The following is a 12540-nucleotide window of genomic DNA, read 5'->3' as shown; positions in this document are numbered from 1 at the left end:
AATGAATGAATGAGTTGCCATGTGATAAAGAGGTGATCGGATTAGATGCTCAGAGTTCCAAGGAAGGATTGATCCTTAGGGTTAGAATGAATGGGAAATCACCAAAGGTTAGAAATTACCAATGCCTTTGAGGAATAAAACTTGCTTTGCTTTATTTATTTATTGTCATTCAGACTTAATTATGTAACAACTTTTGATAATGGAAGTTGACCAAAGTATTTCTGATTTTTAAAATTTTATCCATTTTAAAACTTGTCCACCAAATTAGAAATTATCATTCTTTACAACGTTGAGCACTATAATGTTTTTTTTTTTGAATAGATCAAACATACACAAGCATTGAATAGAAAGTGGGCTGAAGACAATGAAGTACAAAACTGTATGGCCTGTGGGAAAGGCTTTTCAGTAACCGTGAGACGGGTAAATGGTTTTGTTATATTGCTATGGTTCTTGATTTTATTCCTCAGTGACAATGTTTTAACCATCGAAATTGTCCTGCATTTGACAGATTTAAAAAGTTTTGCCATTTATTGATTAACTTTAATTTACAACTACATAGGATAATTAAGTTTCATGAAATCTTGTTTCTGGTTAGAGTGTTTCAATTTTAGTTTTAAATTCAGTTATTACCTTCCTACTGAGTTACTCTCTTGGATAATCATTTTCTGAACCAGTGCATCAGTATTAAACTCATGTTTTAGTCATCATAGGGTTCTCTTAGAGGAAGAAAAAGCAGAGATAAAAAAATCATTTTAGGGCTTCCCTGGTGGCGCAGTGGTTGAGAGTCCTCCTGCCGATGCAGGGGACATGGGTTCGTGCCCTGGTCCGGGAAGATCCCACATGCCGTGGAACGGCTGGGCCCGTGAGCCATGGCTGCTGAGCCTGCGCGTCCGGAGCCTGTGCTCCGCAACAGGAGAGGCCACAACAGTGAGAGGCCCGCGTACCGCAAAAAAAAAAAAAAAAAAAAAAAAAATCATTTAAAATAATGCCATTATGTGATGTTTCAAGTTTATATTCCTATTGAAGAAATTATGCCTGAAACATTTTGTAAATAGGAATAGTTTTTCACCTGATAGAAGTGCTTTATTAAGTACTTTATTAAGGCATTAAAATGCCTCCTAAGGTTCTTCTGAGATTTCCAAGATAAATTCCATATTAAATGTTTAGTACAGTATCTGATTAAATAGGAAACATTCAAATTAACTAAGGGATTAAATCGACATACTGAGGTTTTATATTATTAAATGCTAATCACTTGAAAGTTAGTATACCTTCACAGTGAAGTCTGCTGTATTCTTGTAGTCTCATAATACTTTTGGTATAGTTTTTATGCTTAAAAATGTTTAATTTTTGTCATTTACAGCATCACTGCAGACAATGTGGAAATATCTTCTGTGCTGAGTGTTCAGCCAAAAATGCCTTAACTCCTTCTTCCAAGAAGCCTGTTCGTGTCTGTGATGCATGTTTCAATGACTTGCAAGGATAATGGGTTATCGCAACTTCAGAGTAATATTACACTAACATTAGATTTTTAATAATACACTTAATAGATATCTTGGACTACTACTATTCGGTTTGGACAGTGGTTGCAATACTAAACCAAATTAGAATTCATATATTTTGGAATGTTATCAAGTAAAACTCTTCTATTTTTGTGAGACTCGAGCCCATCTTTCATTACTTTTTTCCATTTACCCCGGAACAGCTTTCATGCCAAGTTTAGAAGTAGCCAATGAAATGTAAATAAATTTTGGATGGAAAATAGCAATGTATTTTTTTAAATATAATTTCATTGTTCAGAAATGACATGAATGCACTTCCATAGCTTACTTCTTCTTTCTCCCAAGAAATGTACATGGGTGATGTTACCATAGCTAGCTGCTTCTTTCTCCCACATTTAGTATCAAGAAATGTACATGGGTGATGTTACCATATCAGATATGTTGCACAGTAACACATTAATTATATTAAATATTCTCATTGTGAAATGCAAAGAACTATAAAGCTTTTTTCCCCTTATACACAGGTCCATAGCTCAGTTGCATTGTTATTGTTACAAATTTACTACTCAAGTGTTCCAAATACAGATTATATTTAAATATTAACCATGAATTCAAACATGGTTTTTATTTTAACAATATTGATTAAATTCTTTTGGGTGGATTTTATGAAAACCTCTGGAAAATTAATTTGCTTATTTTATGGTTATCCTCAGGTTGTATTTTAAAGATTAGGGTTAATTTTTCTTTTTGTCTTTTTCTATCTCATTTTTAAACTCCCATGTAGTCTTAATTAAGAATCCTACAAAACTTCCCACCCTCATCCCCAGTTGGAAGGTGAATAATAGAAGTTGTATAATGGTCCTATTCTCTGCTTAAGTGGGAAGTCTTCTGAGATTAGCCTTCATTTTATATCCTCATTTTGTCTCTCCAGCATCTTCAAGAATCTGAATTTGCTTTTTTAATGGATCTGCTTTTTTCAAGGTAATTTGGTTTAACCTTCTCAAGCATAGCTCAGCTTCACTGTAATTGTTTTATAGATTTTGCATCTTAAAGCTAGTAACTGATATTGCTATAGTCTTATCTGTGAAAACAAATACAAAATGGTAAGGAGACATTAAATATTCTGCTTTATATTTTCTGCTTTATATTCTCTTCTTACCTAATAGGGAAGGATTTTTTAAAGTTTTAAATTTGACTTAAATTTTAAAAGGTTCTGAATTTGGGGTTCCATATCAACTGTGTATCTGTTTACTTTGCAAAAATAATGCTATGAAATTACCTTGAAATAACAGTTGGATAATAGAGTATCACCAAAAACAGATGTATTTAGGAATCCCCAAATTATAACTAGAACTGAAACAGACTGGCAAATTGAGGGTAATTAAAAATTAGCTTATTTGGATGTGAACAATGGAACTGAACTTTAATTTAGCAGTCTTATTAATTTGGAAAATTGGAGAACATCTGAAGAGAAAACTCACTAATATTGGTTTATTACTCTAAGAAGAAATGTAAAGGTATATATTCATTCAGTGCAATCATTTGGTAATAGGGAAGGATGGGAGCTAATATTTCATTTACAATACATAGTTTATAATGTACACTTGCTTTCAAATATCATGCTGAAATGAAATTATCATGTTTATGCTCTTCCTATAATGTATACAAACAAAGAGATTGCCATATATTCATTTAATTATTTAAAAAACCCATTTAAGTAAACTCTGTTGTTAGTAGCTACTAAGGACCCTGATTGAGTCCCTGGACTCGGATAAACATGTATCCTTGAGTGTATAGAACAAAGAAATACAGTGGATCTTTATTAAAAATAAGTTGGATAATAAAAATTGAGCTAAAATTATTTACGCATTTTCATATAAATTCTTTCAAATAGTCTTAATTCTACACTTATAAGTAAATTAATAAGCATGTTGGAAAAACATATTCACAGCACCACTGTTATTTTTTTATGATAATGAAACTTCACAGGAATTCTTCTGGCTTAGAATATTTGTTCACTCATCTCCCAGTTGGGTGCACTGAAGGCCTTTCCCTGTCTTGTCCCCCCACCCACATATTCATAAAAAATTGTGGGGACAACAAATACAACCATATGTATTTGAGTGATTTTCTACTTTTCATCTAGCTAATCTCACTTCCTAGGCCCCAAGTAATTAGGCTATTATATTTAGAAATGAAACAATATTTTGCTATTAATCTCACCAATAAGGTGTTTTGGAAACAAAAATTAAAGGGTTTTCTGTTTCTTTTAATTAAAAAGTCATCTTCTGAGTGCTTACTGGTTCGACATTTTAGATGTCTGCTGGTACTATTTGTCAGTGATTTAGAGTTGGCATGTATGGAGTCCCAGCTCTCACGCAAAGCCTATTGGCATCACGTGTTAGTAAATTCTAAACCCAAGCACAGAAACGTGAGTTAAAATCAAGTCTTGCTGGGTTAGTGTACAATAAACTACACCTACAGAATTTTTAGTAGAAAGAAGACAAAGCTGCTGGTATAGGATTTATTTTGAAGAAAAGAGGGAAACAAACACAAAAACCTCAATGCAGTGTATAATTTTGTTCAACTACCTCTTAATGTGGAATTAGCTAGTTTAATAGTTTCTTCACAGTAATGTTACATAGTAACTGCCAAATTTGTTAGTTCCCCATCTCTCTTGAAAAGGCTATATGATTATTTTATAGTTTTGGGAACTTTAAAGCCACTTTTTTTTAACCTTGCATTTGCATAAAGATGTTTAGCTTTTAAGTGGAAAGCAAATTATGATCATATATTTTGATATTCATGACCTGTTTGACTATAGCAGTTTTTTTTAAATGCACTTTGGCTATGAAACCATGGATGATTTGATCCATAAAATTTAAACGTGCCATCAATTTAGTATTCCTAGACAAGAGCTTGATGAATGGTATTCTGTAATTATATAACATACCACACATTATTGTCTTAATTGCCCTTTGCCTGAATTTTAATGATCAGTTGTTGCAAATGTGAATACTGTGCATAAACTAAATTTATGTAAAATTGTATAAAATAGAATTGGAAATAGCTAGGTTCTCTCCCTGTAGAAGTAGTGAATTTACTGTAACATGATGCAGTTATGTATATGACATTCTGTACTTCTTGAACTGGATCATATATTCATAACTTCTGTAGATACTTTTTGCATGAATATTTTTTGTTTAGTTTTTGGATTCATTGTATTGTTTACTACTTGTGATTATGTAGTTGTGCCTTATTTGTGAGAGAGTTTAGCTCAGTAAATACTGTGGTTTCTAAACTCAGTGAGTGGAAGGTTATTGATTATAAATGTAACTGATAAATTATATAACATTTGAATCTGTATAAAGAACAATGGAAGAATCCTTTATTGAATTGTTGCTTTTTTAAAAAAAATATGCTAAAGATATTAAAAATAATTTCTAGTAGATATATTCTGTGACTAAATTATTTTGTCTATTTAAAAGAGTTATTAGCCATTTTACATTAATTTATTTACAGATTTAGAACTTTGCACTTGGATATAGACAATGAATGGGTGTGCTTTATTTTTTTAAATTAATTTTTATTGGAGTATAGTTGATTTACAATGTTGTGTTAGTTTCTAGTGTATAGCAAAGTGAATCAGCTATACGTATACATATATCCCTTTTGGATTTTCTTCCCATTTAGGTCACCACAGAGCACTGAATAGAGTTCCCTTTGCTATACAGTAGGTTCTCATTAGTTAGTTATCTATTTTATAGATAGTGTTAATAGTGTGTGTATATATATATATATATATATATATATATATATGTCAATCCCAGCCTCACAATCGGTGTGCTTTAATGTTCAACTAAGCATAGTAATTAAGTTCATATTTCAAGAGAAATTACTAATGCTATTTTGCTCGAGACATCCCCTTTTCATTTCATTATTAAGAAAAATTAACAAAACTAAAAAATATTAAACAATATTAATGTCTTCTTTCATTGTACATTTAATACCCAGGTGACCATTTAAAGGCTCAATGTACCATTGCTTTTTACTGATCTTTTTTTCCCCCTGGGAACCAAAGTTCCAGAAGTGATTTTTCATTTTACTCTGTGTTTCCCTCGGAAGAGAATAACATGTATATCCTCAAGCACTTAATATATTATATATCAGATATGCTCTTTTGTGAGCTTTCTAGAATTTCACTTTAAATACATAGTATATTCTTTTAAGTTTTATCTTATTGTGGTAAGAACAGTTAACATGAGATCTACCCTCTTGACAACTCTTGTAAAAGTGTGCAGTACAGCAGATCTCCCGAGCTTACTCATTTTGCTTAACTGAAACTTTATGCCCATTTATTAGTAACTCCCCATTTCCCCCTTCCCCCAGCCTCTGGCAACTACCATTCCACTCTTTTTGATTCTGTGACTTTGAGTATTTTAGAAATCTCATGTAAGTGGAATCATGCAGTATTTGTCTTTCTGTGACTGACTTATTTCCCTAGCGTAATGTCCTCAAGGTTCATGTATGTTGTTTCACATCGCAGAAGTTCCTTCTTTTTCAGGCTGAATAGGATTCCACTGTGCGTACGTACCAGAGTTTATCCACTCATCTGTTGGTGAACATGAAGGTTCTTCCGTATCTTGGCTATGGTGACTAGTGCTGCAATGAACACAGAAGTGTTACTATTTCTTTGTATATTGAATATTTTAAAGCTGTTCTACATCTTAACTGATTAAATTTACATGTTAACATAGTCAATCTTTTTCTCCCTTTAATGAGATTTAAGGGAGAAAATAGTTTTATACATATAAACAAATACATGTTTACAGGACTCGGACTAAAAGGAATCTTGGGAGATCACCTAGTCCATTGCCCTTTTCCTAAGTTGGCTGATATCTAGAAATCCTTGCAAGACAATTGTTAATTTCTTTCTAAAAAAATACATAGTTTTCATCTCTAAGAACTCACTTGAAATTTGTTCTCCCGTACTTTGCCTTTTTTTCTCATTTATTCTTAGGCATTGACCATAGTTACTGCTTTCCTCATTTTCCTTTCATTTTCACTTACTCCGAATAAGTATGACATTATTATACATGGGCTGTGACCCTCCATTCTAATGGTGCTTGGCCCTTGAAAAGAACTGTTATGCTGCACTTGTCTATACTGCCTGGTTTACATGGTGAAATCACATTTTTCTCAAAGAATTAACTGTGCATGTGACTTCCCCAAGCATCATCCTTTCTATCCCATTCTCCAGCTTAAGGAGATCAGTTAAGGTATCATTTGTCTTGCAGTCCAACTTGATAAATTTACAACTTCCATTTTGGAAACTGCCAAAGGTACCATGTCTGAAACTGAAATCTGTGATTTCCTTTTGATATAATCTGACTATAAGAACTAGTTCCTTACATGCAGTTAATAGTATATTCCACCATGATAATAGTTCAAGCTCTCTTTCTTAAGAAATTTTAATGATGTTTCAAGTCCTGCCAAATAAGACGAAGTAACTGTACTGTACTAACACACACACACATTCAAAACCAGAAAGAAGTTTTATGACAAACTCCACTGTTCTTCAAAAAGTGAGATTTAGAGAAAGATATCCTACTATTTCTATGAAATTTCCCAAGTAAAACTGTTAACTGGTGAAACTGGAACAGATATTTGCTTTTTCTTTCTTAAAACAATGGAATTTAGTCTTTGGGATTTTCTCCTTCCATGTTAAGAGTTATAAAAAGTATACCTGAGATAAATAAACTGTTGGCGACTAGGAATTTAAAAACTGCTACTAAGATGGAGACCTTATTATTCATTGCTTAGTGTGTTAAAAGAGCAATCAAACTTTGTATGAGGTAGGACTGTAGAGCAGTAAGGCTGATTTATAAGTCATGTAGGAAACTTGGTTTCATTACAGATATACACAAAGTAAGATGCTAGAATTCATATCAGATGCAAGCAAGTGGGCATTGTTTTCCTCCTGATACTGCATTTACCTGATCATTCACCTTTTACGAATTATAATAGCATCGTACTTCCCTCGCCCCTCTTGCAAGCCTGACTGAAGCATTATAACGTAGTCTGGGTATCAGCATGTATACACTTACCAAGAAATTCCTTCTGGTTCACATTTGTTGCAGCCATTATTACCCTATGCTGGGGAATTTCCTAGCTTAAATTCTGGAACTTCTTTAAAATGCACATTTTCTTTTAGCTCATCACTAGGTAAGTGTTACAAGTTTGAATGAAAGAACACCTTAATCCCTAACGTCTAAACAGGTGTGCTACTTGTTTTAGGTCCCTAAATGTCTGAGGATTCTGCAGGCAAAGTGAATAAGGACATCGTCCTGGTTTCCTGACTCTTGGTGAAGCAAGAGATTGCTGTTAGTTGTGCAATCCATGTTTTCTGTTAAGAAAGAGAAAATATATAGAGAGAAGAGAATGTTAAATGTCTCACATATTTGGATTAATATTGTCCTTTGTAGTTGTTGACTTGCTCTTTAAAACTGAAGACTGATGAAACATTTGCCTGTTTCCCATTTTTTCTTAAATCGAATATATCATAAATATCTCTAATCACATATGAAAATGCAAATGGAATAGATGAATATGGTATGCAAGTTGGATAAACAATTGTGAGTAATCAAGAAACCATAATAGTCAATGATGACTAATTACAAAGATGAATACTGGGAATATAAGTAGTTTGAAAGCTGAATTCCTTGAATTTCCACTTTGTGTAGAAACAGAAGTTCTTAATCAGTGGCATAACTTGAAAAACAGACTGAGGGAGGAAATTGACTCCTTGAAAATAATGTAGTCTTCCATTAATTGTCTGGCCACATTGCTGCCCTGATGAAAGCCTACCAGGGGAAAGACAAAAATGGAAACTTACAAGATAAAGAAACCAGAGTCAGATAGGCAGCTGCTCTTCAGCTCCATAGCTATAAAAACAGTTGCATAGTTTCAAAGGGTGAAGAGAAGACTTGACGCAGTTCATTTCTGCAGGAGCCCCTCACTTAAGCTGGCATCATACTGTTTGCATACTGGGGCTTTGGAAATTGATCAGATCACCTTAAAAATCAATCCAAAATGCAATCCAAAGCAGTTCTTCCCCCATTTCCTACAGATCCCCCAGAAGTCAGAGGCAGCTCTTGAGCTTCTGCCACAGGAAAAAATGAGGGAGGCTGTGTCAACACTGGGGATGTAAGAAGATGGTCAGTTCTGAGGTTTCTGAGCCTGGTATGGTCTAGATATTCATAACCTTCCCCTCCTTCCAACCTCCCCGCTTCCCAAAGCAGGAGAGGAAAATACACAAAGCTTTCCATTCACTGTTCCTTAATGAGCTTGGGGTGAGATTTTTTTCCTTAAGTCTGAAGAATCAAAACCTACAAAATTGAAATACATACCTTGATGTTTTCTGTTTGGGCTTGTAATAAGAATGCTGCTATACACTGTTGATAGCTGTTTTCATGTTGTATGAGGAAAGAATTTCTCAGCTCAAAGACTAGAAAAATATTAAAGACAAAAAGCCAAAGCATTTAATATGAAATCCACAGTTTCTCAGTACAAGAACTTGGATTTTTGTTTCTTTATTAATGAGTGTGGGAGGTTTATGTCGATTAAAAAAGAATCTGATTCCAAGACCAAGACTTTACTGCTATGTCCAAAGAGAGCCCACTTAAATATGAAAACCTTTTCTTCCTTAGCCAATGACTTCTGGGGCTTGAGGAAATGCATTTATGGCTTAAGTGATGGAAAATGTATTCCTTCCCAAGGAAAAAGCTTAGCATAATAGGTAGATTTTGTGTGTGTAAAATATAGATAATACAAATACGAAAAATAATACAATCATGGTTTCTTTGACCTCCACCACTCCTTCTAAAAATGTTTTATTTTGGGGGCTTCCCTGGTGGTGCAGTGGTTGAGAGTCTGCCTGCCGATGCAGGCGACATGGGTTCTTGCCCCAGTCCGGGAAGATCCCACATGCCACGGAGCGGCTGGGCCCGTGAGCCATGGCTGCTGAGCCTGCGCATCCGGAGCCTGTGCTCCACAACGGGAGAGGCCACAACAGTGAGAGGCCCGCATACCACAAAAAAAAAAAAAAAAAAAAAAAAGTTTTATTTTTATACTTAAAGGGAAGTCACATCAAAACAACAGTTAAACAAATTAAGATGTAGCAAAAATACAAAACCACCTGAATGCTTCACAGCAGTCCAAGAGAAGGCAAAAAAATGGACTCAAATAAAATCCAACATCCACCAAATTACATGAAATGTAAAACAACAAAAAAAATGTTGGCATGGTTTCTGTGTTTGAAAAGAAACAGTCTGTTCTGTCATTTCCTAGCTGGTCTCTTAAAGAAATGATAGGAGATACTGGGAGAGCAGATTTTCCTCTTTTTATACAGCTGGAGCTCTTAACATGAAAGCTTCTTCCTTGAATTATTTATACAGCACCAGGAATAAAATTTTTCAGCCTATACATTCTTTCTACAGTCAGTTTATGTTTAGGAACAAATAAAACTAAACCAGGGCTGGCTCCGGGTCAAAACAAGTACTTCAGAGAGGAGGAGGAGAACACTGACTCTTCCTGGGTGACCATTAAGCTGATGCTTGCTCACAGTCATTAGTTCTGTTCCTTGAAGTTTGTGGGTTTAATTCAGACTCACTGAGGCAAGTTGGGCCTCATTTCAGCATCGAAGCAAATGTGAGACTTTTATTTTCTTAACTGCAAGAACTACTTCAGCATTACAGATTGTAATAGACTAAACCTCATAATTCCTAAATTCTACCACAACAAAGCCTGTCAAGGTCATGAAATTCTGTCCAGCTTCTCTGGGGTGAGAGGACTTAAACCTATTAAAATGACTTTCTGGAAAAAAGGTCTGGCTGTTTTTGTTTTACTCCCTGATTTTTCTCTTTATAAATTCCCTGTAGTAAGTGAGGCTTTAAAGATCAGGTTGTTGTTCTTGGCTGGATTTCAGAATCCATGTTCCTCAAAATTGTAACTGTAGTTCTCAGTTATTTAAGGTATCCCTCATCTGTTTAGTTTGTAATATGGCTACTAAGGGCTTAATAAACAAAAGGACCTGGTATGGCTAGGCTTAGAAAATAAAATGAGATAATAAATGGTCAGGAATAGCTTTTTTCTGTCTGATGTTCTAATATAATGATTAATAATTAATAGTTGATGTCATTTATTCAGCACCTACTATGTACTAGGCAGAGTGCTATGTATTTTTTTCCTTTTTGTGTCATTTAAACCACAACTAACTCCAAATAGCCAAAGCAATCTTAAGAAAGAAGAATGGAGCTGGGGGGATCACACTCCCTGACTTCAGACTATACTGCAAAGCTGCAGTAGTCAAAACAGTATAGTACCAGCACAAAAACAGAAACAGAGATCAATGGAACAGGATAGAAAGCCCAGAAATAAACCCATGCACTTATGGTCAATTAACCTACAACAAAGGAGGCAAGAATATACAATGGAGAAAAGACTGTCTCTTCAATAAGTGGTGCTGGGTAAACTGGACAGCTATTGTAAAAGAATGAAATTAGAATGTTCTCTAACACCATAAATAAACTCAAAATGGATTAAAGACCTAAAAGTAAGACCAGATACTATAAAACTCCTAGAGGAAAACATAAGCAGGACACTCTGACATAAATTAGAGCAACATTTCTTGGGATCCATCTCCTAGAGTAATGAAAACAAGCAAAAATAAACAAATGGTACCTAATTAAACTTAAAAGCTTTTGCACAGCAAAGGAAATCATAACAAAAAGACATCCTACAGAATAGGAGAAAATATTTGCAAATGATGCGACCGACAAGGGATTAATTTCCAAAATAAACAAAGAGCTTATAAAACAACCCATCAAAAAATGGGCAGAAGACCTAAATAGACATTTCTCCAAAGAAGATACACAGATGGCTACAGGCACATGAAAAGATGCTCCACATCACAAATTACCAGAGAAATGCAAATAAAAACTACAATGAGGTACCACCTCACACTGGTCAGAATGGCCATTATCAAAATATCTACAGATAATAAGCTGGAGAGGGTGTGGAGAATTGGTGGGAATGTAAACTGGTGCAGCCACTATGGAGAACAGTATGGAGGTTCCTTAAAAAACTAAAAATAGCACTACCATACGACCCAGCAGCCCTACTTCTGGGCATATATCTGGTAAAGACAAAAACTGATTTGAAAAGCTACATGCTCCCCAGTGTTCACAGCAGCACTATTCACAGTAGCCAAGACAAGGAAGCAACCTAAATGTCCATCGACAGACGAATGGATAAGGATGGTGTGGTGTGTGATGTGTACACACACACACACACACACACACACACACACACACACTGGAATATTGGCCGTAAAAAAGAATGAAATAACGCCATTTACAGCAACATGGATGGACCTAGAGACTATCATATAACGTGAAGTCTGACAGAGAAATACAAATGTCATATGATACCGCTTATATGTGGAACCTAAAAAAGGGATACAAGTGAACTTATTTACAAAACAGAAATAGACTCACAGACATAGAAAACAATTTTTTGGTTACCAAAGGGGAAAGGTGGGGGAGGGATAAATTAGGAATTTAGGATTAACAGGTACACACTACTATATATAAAATAAACAACAAGGTCCTACTGTGTAGCACAGGGAACTAAGTTCAGTATCTTGTAATAACCTATAATGGAAAAGAATCTGAAAAAGAATATATATGTATGTATAACTGAATCATTTTGTTGTGTACTTGGAACACTGTAAATCCACTATACTTCAATTAAAAAAAAAAAAAGGTCAACTAATTCCCACTTACACATGAGGCCACAGATTAGGTGAATTTTTCCAGGGTCACACAGCTTGTGAATAATACAGCCGGGATCTGAAACTAGGTCTCTGTCACTCCAAAGCACCATCTCTTCTGTCTTTCAGACTTTACTGTCTCACTCTACAGCTGTTCTACCTCATGCACTGTGTCTGAACAGTTAAAATAACCACCAGAGCAATGAG

At 34.7% G+C, this 12540-nt stretch overlaps 2 protein-coding genes across 5 annotated transcripts in view; one reads left to right on the top strand and one right to left on the bottom strand.

Annotated features, from left to right (window-relative positions):
• The window catches only part of EEA1 (early endosome antigen 1), a 525485-nt gene extending 520540 nt beyond the window's left edge, over positions 1 to 4945 (top strand). For all 4 annotated transcript variants that reach the window (XM_082635349.1, XM_082635350.1, XM_082635351.1 and 1 more), the window contains 2 exons: positions 322 to 420; positions 1364 to 4945. In XM_082635349.1, the coding sequence (XP_082491475.1) occupies positions 322 to 420; positions 1364 to 1486 (222 nt within the window). In that variant the 3' untranslated portion in view covers positions 1487 to 4945. The remainder of the gene's footprint in view (positions 1 to 321; positions 421 to 1363) is intronic.
• Positions 4946 to 7803: 2858 nt separating this feature from the next.
• The window catches only part of PLEKHG7 (pleckstrin homology and RhoGEF domain containing G7), a gene marked incomplete at both ends in the record, with an annotated part of 76708 nt that continues 71971 nt past the window's right edge, over positions 7804 to 12540 (bottom strand). Inside the window, 2 exon segments of the mRNA XM_082636306.1 lie at positions 7804 to 7908; positions 8912 to 9009. Of these exon segments, the coding sequence (XP_082492432.1) occupies positions 7804 to 7908; positions 8912 to 9009 (203 nt within the window).

Source organism: Mesoplodon mirus, assembly GCF_964341445.2.
Source record: "Mesoplodon mirus genome assembly, chromosome: 11".
Classification (NCBI taxonomy): domain Eukaryota; kingdom Metazoa; phylum Chordata; class Mammalia; order Artiodactyla; family Ziphiidae; genus Mesoplodon; species Mesoplodon mirus.
The sequence above is the reverse complement of the archived record's forward strand: the minus strand, read 5'-3'. Positions and strand labels throughout refer to the sequence as shown.